This window comes from Daldinia childiae, assembly GCF_008694065.1.
Source record: "Daldinia childiae strain JS-1345 chromosome Unknown Scaffold14, whole genome shotgun sequence".
Lineage (NCBI taxonomy): Eukaryota > Fungi > Ascomycota > Sordariomycetes > Xylariales > Hypoxylaceae > Daldinia > Daldinia childiae.
The window spans coordinates 539,863-557,557 of record NW_022984655.1 but is presented as its reverse complement, the minus strand read 5'-3'; the positions used below and the strand labels follow the sequence as shown (position 1 = coordinate 557,557).

The 17,695-nt window shown below is 44.8% G+C and overlaps 4 protein-coding genes across 4 annotated transcripts; 2 read left to right on the top strand and 2 right to left on the bottom strand.

The window, feature by feature from the left end:
- Positions 1–363: 363 nt before the first annotated feature.
- Positions 364–1,743, top strand: GL218_08900 (uncharacterized protein; the record flags this gene model as incomplete). The annotated part of the gene is made up of 5 exons (XM_033585715.1): positions 364–643; positions 713–1,412; positions 1,459–1,490; positions 1,539–1,590; positions 1,650–1,743. 5 exons carry the CDS (start codon positions 364–366, stop codon positions 1,741–1,743), a joined length of 1,158 nt encoding a protein of 385 aa, XP_033440255.1.
- Positions 1,744–4,393: 2,650 nt separating this feature from the next.
- On the bottom strand, positions 4,394–5,293 carry GL218_08899 (uncharacterized protein; the record flags this gene model as incomplete). The annotated part of the gene is made up of 2 exons (XM_033585714.1): positions 4,394–4,612; positions 4,721–5,293. 2 exons carry the CDS (start codon positions 5,291–5,293, stop codon positions 4,394–4,396), a joined length of 792 nt encoding a protein of 263 aa, XP_033440182.1.
- Positions 5,294–13,781: 8,488 nt separating this feature from the next.
- Positions 13,782–16,175, bottom strand: GL218_08898 (tRNA ligase; the record flags this gene model as incomplete). Its single annotated transcript, XM_033585713.1, has 1 exon — positions 13,782–16,175. The coding sequence occupies one exon, from the start codon at positions 16,173–16,175 to the stop codon at positions 13,782–13,784; it is 2,394 nt and encodes a 797-aa protein (XP_033440183.1).
- Positions 16,176–17,036: 861 nt separating this feature from the next.
- GL218_08897 (uncharacterized protein) lies at positions 17,037–17,684 on the top strand (the record flags this gene model as incomplete). The annotated part of the gene is made up of 1 exon (XM_033585712.1): positions 17,037–17,684. The coding sequence occupies one exon, from the start codon at positions 17,037–17,039 to the stop codon at positions 17,682–17,684; it is 648 nt and encodes a 215-aa protein (XP_033440188.1).
- Positions 17,685–17,695: the final 11 nt, after the last annotated feature.

Below are 17,695 nucleotides of genomic sequence, written 5' to 3'. Positions count from 1 at the left end.
TGTGATAGCTAGTAGCTAGCACTAATACGGGTGTCGACCGGGTTTGATAGGCCGAAATTACCGAGAAGCCTTTTAAAATAGGTATTAATGCATGCTTTGGTATAAGCAGGTATCCGGCCACCTATATACGTGATGGGTATGTTAGCAATCTAGCTCGTCACCAGGTTATATATAGCCACAGCTAACCCCGTTGATGGGGATTGGAAGAATTGATATTCTCCTTTTAAAGCACTACATCAGGCTACATGTCTAATAGAACCCGTGTCCATATCTTAGTCAATTGAGGCGCTCGGTTGGTGTTAGTATTTAGTATAGCTCAATTGGGTTACCATATATGCCTTTATAGAAAATCGAGAATACACGATGCTTAAGACGTTGCTTTACACGACGCGTCTACTAGCTTTCTTGCTACCTAGCATCGCAACCGGCACACCCATCCGCGTCATTCAAGCAGTTGAAAACCTAGTCGTATTCGGCGATAGCTACTCTGACGAAGGCAGATTGGCATACTTACAAGCTCACAATGGCACGTCACCCCCAGCAGGTACAGGCATCCCTACATCGAATATGACTGCTAGCGGCGGTTATACATGGCCTCACTTTGCTTCGCAGCAGCTCGGTGCTACGACGTACAATTACGCGGGTGAGAACTGGATACATGATATCCACCGTAGACATCTATAGTGTCGAATACGTTGCTGATTTGCAATAGTTAGCGGTGCTACCTGTTCTAACGAGATAGTATACCGTTATCTCGAATCTATTCACGGACCTTACCCGTCTGTTATCGACTACGAAATACCCGCATTCCTAGCAGACGTGAAATACGCCTCAGGCAAGGGAAACGGCACCTTTCTTTCGAATAGGAAGCCGTATAACACCGTCTATGCTCTTTGGATAGGTACTAACGATCTAGGGAATAAGGGATTTCTCACGGACTCTCAGAAGCGCGGGGCAACCATTCCAAACTTCACCGACTGCATCTGGTCCGTTTTCGACGCCGTATACAGCACGGGAGGCCGACGCTTTGTATTATTCACCGAAGCACCTCTGGACAAGTCACCACTCTACGCTTCGCCCCAGAACGGAGGAGTAGGCGATACTCGGTATTGGTCAAATAAAACAGCCTACAACACAACCGAAATCGAGCAAAAGATGCTCGAATACACAACCAGCGTGAATAAGATATTCTCCTACGGCGTACCGTTTCACCTCCTCGTAGAAGACAGGTGGCCAGGTGCCTCCTTTAGCATCCTAAACGTCCACCAACTCTTCTTGGATATCAACAGCAACCCCTCAGCATATCTGGACGCACCCGCAAACTCGAGCGCGCCATATTACGGATGTCCCGTCACGGCATCAAATAACGTAACCTGCACGACTTCTAAGAATTCGCTTTCTAGCTTTTTATGGTGAGAGCCTACAATCGGCCAGAGATAACGTACTAACTTGCCGAAGGTACGACGAGCTACACCCATCGTCGAAAGCAGGTACGTCGTATAATCATACAGCTAGCTTCAAAGTATTAATTTTGACAGACGAGATTATCGCCGGGGAATTTGTAAAACTACTCCAAAAGACTTCAGAATGGTATGTAAATGCCTAATGCATCCCCTCTCATATGTCCACTAAGTTCTAACTGGATATAGTAAGTTGAGTTATACACGAAATTTCGAAGCCCGAGCCGAACCTCGTCGGCCTGTTTCAAGACGGTTCGAATATCGAAATGCTAACATGTTATAGATGGAGTTTATTATTAAAAGTCAGGTAGGATTGGATATGGTAGCCTTAATAGTTAGGGTACAGATAGCCACGCCGGAATAGAATGCGAAAGGCAGTAGTATATTCCCTTTTAAAGCCGTCGGTATAACAGTGAGGATGTATCAATCATATTCGCCGGCTAATTGGCAACTCAACTTTAAGAATGACGTAAAAGATTTAATTGAAATCTAGTATTTAGGTATGGGATACATTGAGTAACTATCCATGATAGGGTGCCAGTAGAAAGGTGTACATCATCAACTAAATTCGAAGGCTTTAAGCTTGAATAAGAGTTGATAATACATCGGAGGTTCTAAGTCTCATTGTTAAGTCAACAAAATTGCATTGTCGGTACAAGAAAAGGCCACTGGCATAAACTATCATACTCTAACATGGTAAGGGGTAACTGAAGAAGTCGAGCGAATTCTTAGCAAAGCATAGCTAAAAACTATTCCGGGGCTTTAGGATCTACTTCTAACCGTCCGGTGTACCATCCGCGTTAAATACCGATTCTAAACGGTTAGGATATAATCGCAATAGTTCCACTTGTTCAATAGAAGACCTTAACAGCTGACTAGAGACCCAGATGACCGACAAAATTGTTAGCGAATGTCGCAAAATAGACTATAATCTCCCACAACAATATACAGGAGGCGCGAATCAAATTTTTGTTACCTCTTACTGGGTGTATGTAACCTAGGTCCCCTTAGCAACAACCTTGGCAATTGTAACTCGGGTGATACTCCAGCACACGCGCTTCTAGGGAAGGGCCTACTTGAAGTTTATCGACAGAGATGCATAAGCTGAAACTACTTGTGTCCCATTTAAACTTAGGGGGGTAATTACTAGCAACTGTGTATATAACAGCTGCAACTACAGCCGCAACTAAGTACAAATGCAACTCTAATAACAGCTACAATTACAATTGCAACTGCAACTGCAACTGCAACTGCAACTGTAACTACAACAACTACAGTTACAACTACGATCATAAGTAGGAAATTACTTCCCTTACGGCAGTAATAACTTTTTCAACCTTTTCTGCCCCTCTCAAACTTTCAACTCCTCAACTCTTCAACTCTAAACTCTTCAATCCTACAACTCTACTCTAAAATCCAACAATTCTACTTCAATCTTCGACCCGGATAACTGCAGCTATACAATTTAACCCGAAACTCAGCATGTATCGTAATACTGGTAAGCAGTATCTTTCCCTTCGCTTTGTGTCTAACTCATTGGCTTACACAGCTCATAGTCCTCTACAAAATATCCCAACATACCTTCAAGCTACTACAGTGTCCTTCTTTTACTTTTATTCCATTTCGACGTCGAAACTCATTCAGGACTGGTACGTCATAATGGGCTGGAAATCCCTGGGGAAGGTCAGGTCTTGGCTCTACTCGAAGACCGATTTCGGGACGAAGAAGCCGTGCCTCTCAAGAGGAGGAGGCAGAGTTCCGGCTATACGCCGTAACGAACGACCACCTAAAAGCGATTACACAAGCTTTTAGGGATGTTAACGATCTCGGATTCCCAATGTTTCTGATATGGATGATTGGTATAAGGTAGTTTCAAACTTGCGCTTCGGAAAGGACGCGCCAAAAGACTGGAGTGACTTAACAAACCTCCGCCTACCTTTACTATTACAAGATATGCGGATACGGGAGAAGCGCCTCTTGTGCGGGTTTGAAAGTTCTAGTTTAGGCGACCCATTAGACAACTTTCCTGGGGATCTACATAGGAGGTGGAGGAACGCTGGACGACTCCCTAGAGCTATACCGAGAGCTCCTGAAAGTTCGCTTCTCGCGTGGCTACAGAATGGACAGATACATGGAGGAAACTAATAGCCACCTCAATCATCCCGAATATAGGGATAGCGCTGATAGGGCTAAATCTTGTTATTGCTAACGCTACCAAATGAAGTATCCATCACCACGACGGATGTTACGGGAGGTTTAGGAGTGACGCCGCCGAAGTGCTAAGCATCATGTGGGATGAGAAATAGATTAGTACCGCTCCTTGATTAATGATTAAAAAATAATTTTAAAGTCCATATTTGCTTTCCACTCTTAAACTAATTCGTAGTATAAAGTCTAAGTTCGTAGTTATCATCGCGTATGGTTCCGTGGTATAACTGATCGGCATCTATACTCAGTATACGTCCTCATCATCCGAGTTCAAATTCACGCGCTTCATCCAGGCTCTCGCTTCTTCACCAATCTTGAGCATATCATATAAGTGATCTCCCTAGCCAAATATTACTGGTGTCGAACGTACCATTGCACCATTAAATGGTTATTACATTACTGATCCTTGACAGATATTTATGTCAAGCAGTTACTTTGACGATTTAAATCTTAGAGATTATCCTGCTCAATTTCAGCAATTAGGAGTTGGAGGAAATGCTTTTTATCGAAGCTGTGGTTACGGATCATTCGAAAATATCGCCATACTGATTATCACGGGATAACAACTGTATCTGAACCGTGGATTCATTGTTATTTAGACGTTAAAGCGCATTAATACCCTAGCTAAGCTAAGCCAAGTATTATTATAAACTCTTCCCGTCACCGGCTAAGACTCTTCCGTCTTATTCCAACCCGCTTTCAATCTCCCAAACGTACTCCATATCTTATCTTCTGAAGCCAGCACGGCGGCTACGACGGCCACCGCGATCGCGACCTCTCCAGCGCCGAGGCTCTGTATGATATTGACGGTCGCCCGTGGTGGATTCCCGCACAGATTGTTGATCTTGATCGGCCTGTTCCCATTGCCGGAAAGTCTCAAATCTTTGAAACTCCCGGAATCTCTGAAATTCCTGCCAGATTGGATCGTCCTGATGAGGGCGCATCTGTGGCTGCTGTTGTTGTTGTTGCTGCTGCTGTGGTGGCTGTAGCTGTGGTGGTTGTGGTGGTTGTCGAGGGGGTAGAGGGGGTAAGGGTAACTGCAGAGGACCGACTGTGTCAGGTATCGGCTTCGTGGCAGCACTACGTTGTATCTCCTTAGGGACTATTGACATAGTAATATGGACCTTATCGTTAGGTCTGAGGTTTTCCTTCTTCGCCCACTCCTCGATCTTAGGACAGCCTTTCCACACTGCTACTGTGCCCTTATATTCAATAAATCCGCGGCGCAGTCTCGCCCTATTTCGTATGCTATTAAACAAAAGGCCCTTGTCGTCTTCCTTGTCATATTCCTTCCAGACTTCTTCACTTGTGACCCAAGTGACGCCTGGTGCGGCGCGCCGCAAATCCTCGGAGGGATTCAGGAAGGACTGCGGGTTCGACGCAGTTTGGTCGCCTCTTTTAGCAGGGCCCGCGGTGCCATTGTTGCCGAATTCGCTGTCTTCTCCTACGGTCGCTTCCTTCATATCCTCCACTGAGGCGTTGCGGTTTTGCCGGGGAAGGTGAATCTTCACTCCTCCAACCCCTGGACACTCGCCCAAGGGAACCGCCACGTTACTCATGCGGGTATCGCCGACGCCGTCGACGGTATTGCTACCATCACTAACCCGAGAAAATTTGTCAACCATTGTTGCTGATGTGATGACGCTGGCGTTTGTAGATATTGGTGTTTGAGGGTGGTATGTTGGTGTTGGCGTTGGGTTGAAAAGAGGAAAGACTGTAGAAATTTGGTGAAAAGGTTTGTGGGTAGCGAATGTATACTTTGGTACATAATGCGCTCGACGCGTCTACGTAGCTGCAATTGATAAATTCAACCTTGCGTACCTTTTTGTATTTGCTAGCATGCCTGTAGATAATATGGTCGGATTTATTTAACAGATTTGCCCAAATATGACTGAACATATCATTATCATGGATGGTATGTGTGACATGCTAGCCCCTAGGAATATATCCAACTTATATCGTAAACCTACCGTGTGAAACCTAGACCCCGAGAAGTTAATACGGCAGTACTTTCGTCTTGTCGACCAAGTCTTTATAGTTGCTTATATCAGGTACATATGAGGTACTGTCGATAGATTAAATCGACATCTGAATCATCTTCACTCGATATATAATTACCTGATTAAAGCATCCCGATGTTTCAGTTTAACAATTTGACATAGGCATTATACCTTCTGTAACGATATCATACGTTTCTAATAGACCATCACCAGAGTGATATCTAAAAAGTATCTTTCCAGGTACGCTCTCGTCGTTGATCTCCTCCCACCCTAATTTTACAAGATGCGTATTGTGAAATGCGCTTGCATAAATGGCTTGTCATCAAAATAAGCTTTGCGGCTCTTGCACAAGGATTGTGATTAATAATTGTTTCGGTGCAATCGGAATGATTAAGTACCTAGGTATCTCAACTAGGTCTTCTAACCGGCGTAAACCAGCGTAAATTATGGCCCTAAGAACTCATCATCATAGACTGAAATAGCTTAGAGACAGCCTTATTGTAATTAAACCAATTGGGTAGTTTGCCATGCTAAGTTACTGAGGCTAGTTCCGTGATATGTTATTAAACCATAACTCCGCGATATATATTAGATAACTAAGCTATGAATGTCGGGCGTCATACATTCTCGATGTCAAAGTTACCTAGTACTATGTAGTCATTAGGTCTTGTCTCTGAAGTTGGTAATAGACAGCTAAATGATCTTATCTGTTCTGTGTTGATTACGAATGTGATCGTTCAACTAATTTAAAAGACTCAAAGCGCTGAAACTCTGCTACGAATAGAGCTGCAACTCGGAATAGATCCAGGCGATATCACTTCCATGTCTGGATGAAGATGAAAGGGGATGGAATATACTCATAGATATTGTTGTTGATGTGGGTGTATAGTATGTGTTGTTACTTGCACTTGGTAGACAGGTAGTCAAGTATTACGGAATGCGTTGCTGATTGTTACTACCAGGTTTCTACAATACATCCTGCATATATCTAACAGTAGTGCCTACCTAAGGTATATAAGGTATACAAGGTAGCAACTGCATTCCCAAGTAGTTGAATCTATTTGATACCTTAGCAACAAAGTTAGCAACTGCAACTCAAGCATTCACCAGCTGCAGTCCTGTCAAACGCAAGTAAACTTTCTTTTCTATTTTGACAAAGGCTTTCTTATTTACTTTACTCCATCCTCTAACTTCATCTCCTAACACTCTTCTCTACAAAACTTCTCTTACGCTTCTCAAATCTATACATAACCTTTTCAACTCTTACACTAAATTATCGCAACCTTCTCTTAACATAACATACCTAACCTATTTCAACTAATTACATCTCCTATATTACCTACCTTTATTACATTTCATCGACGCTCCTAACCGTCGCGGCAACCTTGCGAACCATCTATATTCCCAACTCTAATTTTTCAACTTCAAGGTAAGTTTGCACCTATCTTCTATCTCTTGATCCCTTGCTGTCCATCTTATATTGTTGAAGTCCTCATTACTCTATTCTCTTTCAGCCTCTTCACTCTTTTTCTCCTTTTCGTCATTTTTGTCTAAATTTTTGTTTTACTCGAAAACTGGTTTCGCACCCGAGAACTCTTCGAACAACCTGATTGTTAACCATATCATCTTAAAAGTTTAAAACTATCCTCCAGTAGCATGGACCTTGCAATATGATTGCAATGCCTTCTCGTCTGCTCTAGTTTGACGTCAGTCACTCAAACCCCATCCCCCTATATTCATTCGGGCCATCCCCAAACGAGAGACAACTCGAGCTTGTGCACGTCGACACACAATATACATACAACAGGAATCAGCACATATCTTTATTTAAACATATTTACCAATCATATCTGATCACCGATACAAAATATAATCTCATTTCGCAATCATGCCTGATTACGAAAATGTAGACGCTGGCGGTCGCGATGGCATTGATGTAAGTGTCTGGGATTTTCTGTATCATCAGTTCTTGCTGATAAATCTCTCTAGCTGCAACTGAGCCTAGAAGAAGACCAGAGTTTCGAGGATGACGACACCACAGACCTTCTCTAAGGTGCGGTTACCTCCGTTTCTCGAACTATCAACTGCTTGGTCACGCTCGTAGGAAAGCCCCTTAGCATCAATTCCAGCAATAATCTTATCAAGCCAGGCCGAGGTCTCCCGGACCAAGTCTGATCTACGTACAGCCAAACCTCACCGCCCTGGCGATGCACAGGTCATATTTGGGAGAGTGCATATGGGGATGCGATGGAACCACACTCCGCGGTCGCAACTTTCTGAAACGACCATCATAGATGTGCGAGCCCGGCTTCAAGAGTGGAAGAGCAAGACTATAGTCTTTGATGAGGTATTGATTGGTAAGTCACAAGTTATTCGCGACTGGTAGGCGTCTAGAGCCCTTCGAGACTGATACGACAGTAGATGCGGATCATGGTTATTCCAACTCCCTCATACCGTCGGACCAAGACGCCTCTCGTCAAAGTTCTAAAGAGCGAATCGAAAAAGTTGAGAGAGCTCGTGTCAACCACGCATATGACTGTGTCGCATCTATGTCATGAGTCATACTGCAATGGCCCTAGACTTGACACCATCATCAAAGGTAAACATCCATCTCGAGCAACTGACAGGCTTTTCGCTAATTCCTAATAGGATTCCAAGGTGGATAGGCTGACCTGTTGATCATCGATTACACTTGCACCGACAGCCCTAATTTCACCGGAGACCTTCACAGGATCACTGTCGCATATACTCATAGGGTCACCATTGCTCACATCTAAAATGTCACAAGAGAAATTGTTCTCATGCGCGAGACGAGTCATACTAGTTCTCGTGGCTATATGCATCAACGTCTAATAAAACATCTCCATATGGTTTATTCCCGACTTGAGCAAAAAGCCTCCGTAGTCGAAATGATTATGTGGCAAACACATCTGGGGGGTCTACGCGGAAGGCGGCTCCTTCCCCACGGCCAAGTTGTTCATGTTTCTAGGAGATCCTAGACAGCTGCCGCCGTTCACCAGCAGTACCACAGCGGTTTCTTCGCCCAGGGCAACATGCAGATGTTGAACAGACTCAATCTTCTCGGCGGGGCAGGTCAGGGTTACGATTACAGTATTCTATGAGAACTGTCTGGGATTTGGCTACGAGGTAAAGGACTGTTACATTTCTCTCTATTGCTCTACCTGCTTTGTGGAGGGTCATACCATGTCAGCGTGCCCCATAGTCAAGTATACAAAGTGTGACGGTCCCGGACACATGGCTATACCGAAGCTCAGGATGAGACTGATAATAAGACCGAGGATGAGTCTCAGGATGAGTCAGAGTCCGAGCCTGATGATGAGTCTGAGAATGAGAATGAGTATGAGTATGAGACTGAGAATGAGACTGAGGGCGAGTCTAAGGATGAGACTGAGTATGAAGCTGAGCAAGACACTCACCAGCACCATGTTTGGCCCGGTACCCTTCTACAGGACGCCTCCGGCTCTTATCAAGGCGACGAGTGGGGTCATACATCCCGTACTGGAACCGATGAATTTATTCAGTGGTAGGATTCGAGATGAGACATCTAGAACAAAGGATATGTTCAGTATACCTACAATCAGAAATTGATGACCCAGTACCAGGAAAAGCAAAACAACAGGCTTGAACGACTCGAATAAGCCTTTGGCGAGTTGCAAGCTAGTCTCGATGGCGACGACTACGAAATCGCACAATAGAAAAAGGATATCGACCGCCTAGCCAAAGCCATGAAAATGGTGGACATGCCTAACAAGGCACATAAGCAAGACGAACTCAAGGATGCCATCTAGACCCTGGATAACACTAAGCGAAAGCGAGCTGCTGCTACGTTTATTAATCTATCGAAGAAGTCCTACAAGCCTATCGTTAAAAAAATGCGAACCTATGCCTTTATGATCGACGAAGATGAAGGCAACGATATGGAAAGGTGGCACCGGCCACTTTAACCCAAACACCAAAGAAACCCCACGCCAAAAAACCCGAGAAGCTTATGTTTGCACGAACACTACGCGGTGGTTAGACTATGGACTTGAAATTGGCTAGATAGAGGACGATGCTGTTGCGATGGGTCTGACATGTGAATTAGTTGCGAATGATTCTTACAACCGACACGATGCGAATGAATCATGATGAATGACACAAAGGACAATGACAATGTGATAAGGTAGACATAACTTCCCATAGTTAGATTATAGTTCCTTATGGAACAACTTGGTTGTCTACATGGTATTCAGGTTAACCTCGTGACACCATTAGCAATAATCATTTGCGCAGCCCGTAGCTCACATCACGATCGCGTAGCTTTCTCCTGTTTATTAGGTTATGTTAGTAGATGATGTACGTTTCTTGGCGACGAGGCTGATTAGGGCACAATTAGGGTCATGATATATGTTATATGAGCAAAGCCTGCAAGGCCACCAGACTTGAGAATCAACAATACATTTTTCAATACTTGATTAGTCTACAAATAAAAAATAGATGATCGATCTCTAATACACCACTATCTAACTCCTAGGCATCCCGAGCAAGACTCTTAACTTCCGCCGACGGGGAAAGCTCTACCACCATGCTGCCAATACCTCTTGTCTGCTCAGTACAACAAGGGTAGTAGAGTTCATCTCCACCCTGCCAATCGAGTAAGTCCATCCTATTTAGCATCGCCAAACTTAATGTCGACTCGCATTAGTGCGACGCCTACTCCCCAACCGATTTTACCAGCAGCCACGCCAATACTTTATCCACGCTCTTTCTCTAGACATCCTTGATAGCAAGACACGTGTCTTGATTATTTCAAACGGTTGGGAGTTTGACTTGCCTTACAACATACACTCCAGGGTAACTACCACGCCTACTTTCCTAACTAATTTTGACAGTAGCCATGCGAATGCATTATCCATCCCTATTCCTTCTCTACCTAGGCTTGCTTCCGAGTGCGAGTTGCTAATAAGTGCCTCTTGTAGTTTCCCTCCATCGTGATAGACACACATCTAATAAGACAGGCCAATTACGATGTTGTTTGGAGAATACCACAACTTTAACAGATACATATGTAACATTGTCAAACTTAATCTCGATTGATCTTGACGTCACGCCTATTCTCTCCAACCGGGTTCGACAGCAGCTGCGCGAATACTTTAATTTTTCCATCCACATTCCTTCTCTGGGCATACTTGCAAGTGTGAGTTGCTAACAATATTTAAACATCTTCTAGTCCCCGTCTCATCTCAATTTCACTTCTCTATTATATCTATAATCCTCTACTCTATTTCATACTCTATTCTATACTCTATCGTACTAGACCTCTGCCATAGAGCAAGTCAGACGCGGTGCCTCTTGGAACTGTTCAATCCCAAGGTAGTTGGTTCTCTAGACATGGCTGCGAGTGCGGTTTGCTAACATGAATCTCTTCTAGTTCCCCAACACCATCCATTCCCCCACTCATTCACCTTACTCTCTATTAATCTTACTCTCTATACCCGGTTGTCTCACATTGCTACGATTCAATATTCAAGATGACCGAATCCGCGGCAAATAACCGTTTCTCAACTTCTGAAAGATATCAATAAATTGAGATGTGCGGAAGCGGACTTGATCCTCTACACGAAGAGATTCAGGTACGCCACTAACAGAGCAAAGATGCATGAGCTGGTAGGCAAGGCTAAGTCTTCGCTGCAAAGTCAGCAACGCCGCGAAGTTCAGTGTCGAGGATCATCGCATGGCAGATGTAGGTATCCCTCGTCTCTCGCGTAGCCATTTATAGTCTAACCTGACTGTAGCCTCCATTAAGGCTGCCCGGATCATACGGTGTACTGTGCCTTATTCCAGGTTTGAGTCGGTCCTAGATTCCTTGAGTATCGATCTCGCGCACAGAGAATCAGGTAAGAGGTACCTTCAGCAATATACTGGGCCCTTTCGTGTTCTCGAACGAATCGGTCGTTTGGCCTACCGGCTTGATTTTCCACCACACTTCAAGATTCACGATGTTATATCTGTGGATCACTTAGAGCCCGCCCCTCCTATGGACGTATTTGGCCGACAATTACCACGACTTGGTGATGTGACGCTGGAAACACATCAGAAACGGATCATAGAGAAACGGGACAACAAGTATCTCGTTGAGTATATCGGCTTAGGCAATGAGTACACTAAATGGTATCGGAACGAGAACTTGGTGAGGACAAGGAAGAGCTTTTGGCAGATTTCATTACTCGAAGAGGTTAAATTAATGTATCTTAGACATCCTCGTTGTTTTAACAATGAGGGCATTGTCTTTTTGCCCTTTTTGGGGGCATTGTCATGGCCCACATGATCATATGACATGGGGAAAGTATAAGTATATTATGTAGCAGAATAGGTACCCCGCTTTAGAAAGTAGTCAATATAACAACAAGAATATTGAACAGGTACTTATTCGAATTGCCGAATCTAGTTTCTTACTATACCTAGGTAGATATCTCGAACCTCGTCGTCGAGGCTGTAATGTCCCTTAACCTACTTACTTCTACCCATGTTGTCGTACTTAGCTTTTTAATCTCTGAAGGTAGCTGTATGCTTAGAAGCGAGCTGGATGTCAGGGCATGAGTGATACTAGTATGAATTAGGCATAGACCCAACTATCAAAGGGTATCTCTGACACTGGAAGAGCAGCATTAAGTAGAGTCGTAGTAGAAGAAAATGAAGATGACCAAGTTTTGCAACTCTAGTGTTCTTTCTACGTAAGTCGCCGAGTGTTGAGCGTAGCAACAGAATACCAGGGTTGTATCGAATAGATAGCCTCCCTCAATCCGATAGTTATACCCCATTCCCTCGGTAGGGTTGAGAATCCTCGAGTGCTTCGGCGTAGTTTACGTCTGGATATTTTCTGCGAGTGAGTCTTTCTCTTAGAATGATGCTAATTGTTGATCTGAGAAGGATGAAATGTAGTTTGCAATGTAGCTAACCCCTCTTATTCTCAAGACGCATACCCTAGCACAATGCCCATATTTTATTTTCACTATTTAAGTGTAGACTATCCCAGTCTTGTATCTCGCATATTGGTTAATAGCTCTATCACCCAAGGGAACTGATATGAGAGGGATGTCAAATCTATGCCCGACTACTAAAGAGTGTACCAAACTTATGAGATTCAGCTCCGACTCGAACGTCGGGATAATTGAAGTAAGTGTCAAAGCATCCCATTGAGGGGTAGAGGTGATGGACTTTGGGAGACTTGACAAAGTCAGCCAACGATACCAAGTCGATAGAGCCATCCATTCGATAGTGTTTCGAGAGTGACTTGATTCCGTGTTCGGTAACGTTATAATGAGATGTGGCCCTTGTCTGTTCCGATACATCGATACGCTGTTCCAGATAGGGCGCAAGTTTCGCGCGTGAGAGCGTCGGTGCAGTACACCTTTCAGGGTATCTTTTTGATATATCACCTAACTCAATTCAACCGTGGTTATGGTGCAAGTACCATATCCCAGGGACATATGTGATGCCAGGAAGGAGTCGTCATAGTGTAGAGGTAGGCTACCAAAGCAAACAGTGTCATACCCAAGAAACGACCCATATAGCCTAAAGATTCTCCTCATAGCCATACTATTTTTCTGGCGAGACATATACCTTACGATGTCTAACCAATGGCAAAGAGTTCTCGGTAGTGTAAGTTGGTGGTTGGTTTCGTCTTAAAGCACCGATTCTTGAGACCTTACTGTTTTCTCGGTCTATCACATCAACTAAACCAGACTCAAGACACGGCAAGTTAAATACCAAAGTATGTTAAGAGGGATTTACCAATTGGTAGAGGCTACTTATTGGACCGATGGCAGCCCTAATACATGTAAAACCGCCGTCAACATATCTAGGTTACTTGGCTAGACAACTCCAGGGTCTTGCGATCCCTTAAGACGCAATAGACAGGTAGAGACTAAAATAACATCATATGTAATGACTCATCTTCTCAACTCCGAAACTATGCTTTTGCGATATATCATCGCTTTTAGGCACCTCTACCTCTCCCTCGGCCCCTGCCCCTTCTACCTCTGTTTTTACCACCTCTGCTCAGGTTTACCTGAGCATCTCGCAACTCAGACAATGACTGCTCTCTAGGTTCCTATCTCGACAGCACACCGCGGACGCTTCCCTTGACCGTGGTTTTACCCTCGATAATCCGCTCGCCGATACCCGTGTCGGCTCCGCTGCCAACCTCGAGCCACCGTTTGAGTAGGTCGTTGCTCTCCTTAGGTTTGACACTATCGTCGCGTGTACCAATCGTTATGTGTGGTATCTTATTGACGCAGGTCCACTTCTCCTCTTCGTCGACAATGCGCACCACTATAGCCATGATACGATCGTCGTATATGACTCGCTCTAGTTGGATATCGCACTCCCCTAGTTTCCCATCCTGACTTTGGCTTCCCGCATGTAGCGATATATACCTCTGCCATAATTCTGGGTGCTCCTTAGCTGCTACGCGGTGCACCAGCGTTACGTGGAAGAGCGCCTGTACGCGGCGGGTCTGCTGTAATTGTCTGTAAAATCGTTGCGTCTGTGGGTCTGCATCCTTAAAGGCAGACTCGAGAGCTACCTTGATATCTTGAGCAGGTACAGATATAGACATATACTCTAGCGGTTTCTTCTTCGGGGGTTGCGGCTCTTGATTCTTCTTCTGCTGGACCTGCTTCTTATCTTGATTTTTACTTCGGTCTGGGATGGTATGCCTCAGATCGGGCTTGTAATTCTCGATAGCGGCCTTGACGGCTTCGTCTATTTCTTCGTCGGCAGGCACTTCAGTAACCAACGATGGGAATTTCCGATGCAGCTCCCTAACAACCGTCTCCACATTAGCACGGCTGTCTTTGGTAGGGTCTAGATCGATGATGAAATCAAATCCATCGTCGGGACTATTATCGGGATCGCAAGGCTGAAATCTATGTATAAAATTTTCCATGATCCCTATAACCTTAGCCTCGTCCGAAGCGGCTTGAATGGTCTGGTGGTTGTCTCCTCGCTTCAGTACTCGTTCCCTAGTTACTCTTCGGGTCTCGTCGATGTCTCCGTGGGTAAAATTTAGAGCGACGAGCCTCGCTTCTCTGTGTTGCAACTTGATGTCCTTGATAATCTGTTCTCGCTCCCGGCGTTCCGAGTTGTTCCGATCTGCTATAACGACAGGATGTTCGACGAGAAGCGATAAGATGGACTGGGTCATTTTTAAAGGTCGCTGCTTGCCTTGTATGTTGTCGTTTTGGATAATACCCCAGCCGAACAGATGTGTCAGGGCAATACCAACGGTAGTCTTGCCGCAGCCAATAGTGGCGATAGGCACTAAGACGACATCGCGGGAGACGGATCCCAACTCGTTGTTTCCGAACTCGTTCTCGACATTAGCAGCATCCGAGCCTTTCATATTCTTATATGCCAAGAAATCATCGCGAAGAGCAATGATTCCGTGGTTCTGATTATAAGCTTTCGCCAACTTAGGGTCCGAAGCGAGTCTCTTGCGTGCGTACATGAGGTATTCTTCTGTAATCTTAACGTGTTTCTTGAATTTCGGAGCCTTGCCGGCGATTAGGGCCTTGGTGCATTCCCGCCACTGCCTGTATAACAAATATGGCTCTTCAAACTTGTATTTGAAAAACCAGTCCGAGTACGGCACCTCGTTAGGCTTGGGAGACATTCTGCAACGAATAACAAATCCCTCGACATCCCGGCCTTCGTGCGCTCCCGACTCGGCAACTCCTTCTAAAAAGGATTTGACAGAGTTGACATCGTCAAAAGTCTTGAGACTAACTTTGCGGAATCCCCATTCGTCGGCGAACTGTTGGACTAAAGTGCTAGAATAAGTCACGAACTCGGGAACGTTGACGTTAATTCCGTGGAGATAAAGGCCAGCCTTTTCGGGGCCGTAGGCGAGGATGTGCTCTTCAAACTCGTCATCGCAAAGCTCAGCCACGGCGGTCACATTTCTTCGCCTCAGTTCCCGGGCGAATTTTTCTCTGGTCTTGCCAATGGTGGCGAGCTGTTTATCAACCCATCGCTCTCCAGCGCTAGCATGGCTTACTTCTACGTCGCTACGATCCCCGGTAGAATGTTTGCTGCAGACAAGAAGGGTCCCATCTTCGAGACCGCTAATAAAAATAATACAGCCGTTTTCCTTTAGGGTTAACTCGTACGGGCCTTGGGTTTTCGTTAAGATATTTTCCCATTTTGTTTCCCATACCTCGTCGACGTTGAAGAACTTGTCATAACCTCTGATTGCAATCTCATGATCTCCTCGGCGGTTCTTGGTTGTGAAGAGACCCCTGGCATAAGTAGGTAAGTATCGCTTCTTGTAGTCCCAGTCGTGCATGCGCCAAGAGTCGACGGTGATATCATCAGGAGATCCTTTAACTTCATATGTAGTCTTCTTAGCCTTGATACCAGTATTGGTCTTGTTGCTTAGACCGCGAACTAAAGCTGATACCTCTTGAGGATCTTGGTCACGATATGGTACTTCTGGGGTCTCCATGGTTGATTTTTGATGAGTAGTAGACGATGATTCTACTTTTGGTGTTCCGCTAAAATGAGCCTTGTGTCCAATAAGAGTAAAGGTCGGATGTATTCTATGTAACCCGGGACATAGGGTAAATCGTGGTAGTGAATTTGTAAAAATACAGATAAGTCGAGGTGTGATACGACCTGACGATACCTGTATACAAGCGTGGTTGCAATGACGTCTCATCAGCCAGTAAATCCAAATAATAAGCTGAGAAACTTCCTTGCTTTATAAGGTAAAGTGCGTATTAAGTGCCCAGACGTTATAAAGTAAAGGTAGCCTTAGAAAGGAGAATTGTTTGGTTGTCGGCCTGAGTCAAAGATACCGATACTTTTATTAGAAAAACCGCGTCTTTACTAGTTAGATGCGCCTTTACTCTGTTTAAACTCAATTATATGCACATATTTAACTGCCTAACGTATCATATCTTTACCAAATTGGAAATCTTAGGTAATAATGGCATAACGGGTATCTTTGTCCGTTGAGTCACTACCTACCTTAGGTACATTTTGGGCAGTTACACTAAGAGATCAACTAAACTTGCCCTAGGTATAGAGGGATTGAATCTTAAAACGGAAGGCGGTCAATACCTATTTTACACATTTTGCATAGATGGCGGGGTTATTAGCGAGGGGCTGAGGGGTTCAGATTTTATTTTGCCGATATGCGTCATACCGATCTTGAACCCACTGTCAATTTCCTATCAGGCACTAAGGCAGTGGTTATAGCAAACTAGGACTTTTAATTATTTTATTTTAAAATTTACTTAGTATCAAATAACTGCCTGGCTGAATTAACTCTCATTCAATTCAACTACCCGACTATCTGGTCGCCATGTCTGCCAATCCGTTCCTCTTAGCTGCCGACAATAGCCCAGCTCTATTACCTCTCCTTCGAGAGAATCCTAATCTAGCTTCCGAACAGGACTCTCACGGCTACTCCCTAGTTCATGCGGCAGCAAGTTATAATCATCTCGATCTCCTCCGTACCCTAATCCGCGAGTTTAATGTGGATGTCAACTTGCGCGACGAGGACGACGAGACTGCTCTCTTCGTGGTTGAAACTGTTGAAGCTGCTCGCGCTCTAGTTGAGGAATTGGGAGCTGATATTACGATCAAAGGCTCTGAAGGATATACGGCTTTCCAGAAAATAGTCGAAGAGGGTGATTTCCCAGAGGTTGCCGAGTACCTAAAAACCAAGGAAGATACCAGTCATGCGCAGGTCCTGTTGAATGGGACCAATGGGGACACAAACGCCGCGCCGCCTATACCAGATGGCCTCAGAATATCCGTTAGCACAGTTACACCTGCAGAGGAGACCGAACTCGAGGTTGATCCCGAATTTCGAAGAAGGATAGAAGAGTTGGCTGAACGGGACGACTTTCACTCCGATGCTGGCCAAGCTGAGCTCAGGCAACTAATCCAAGATGCCATAGCGGAACGTAATCCCGCGGATCGCAACGTTCGTCCAAGACAAGACTAACTAAATCGGAT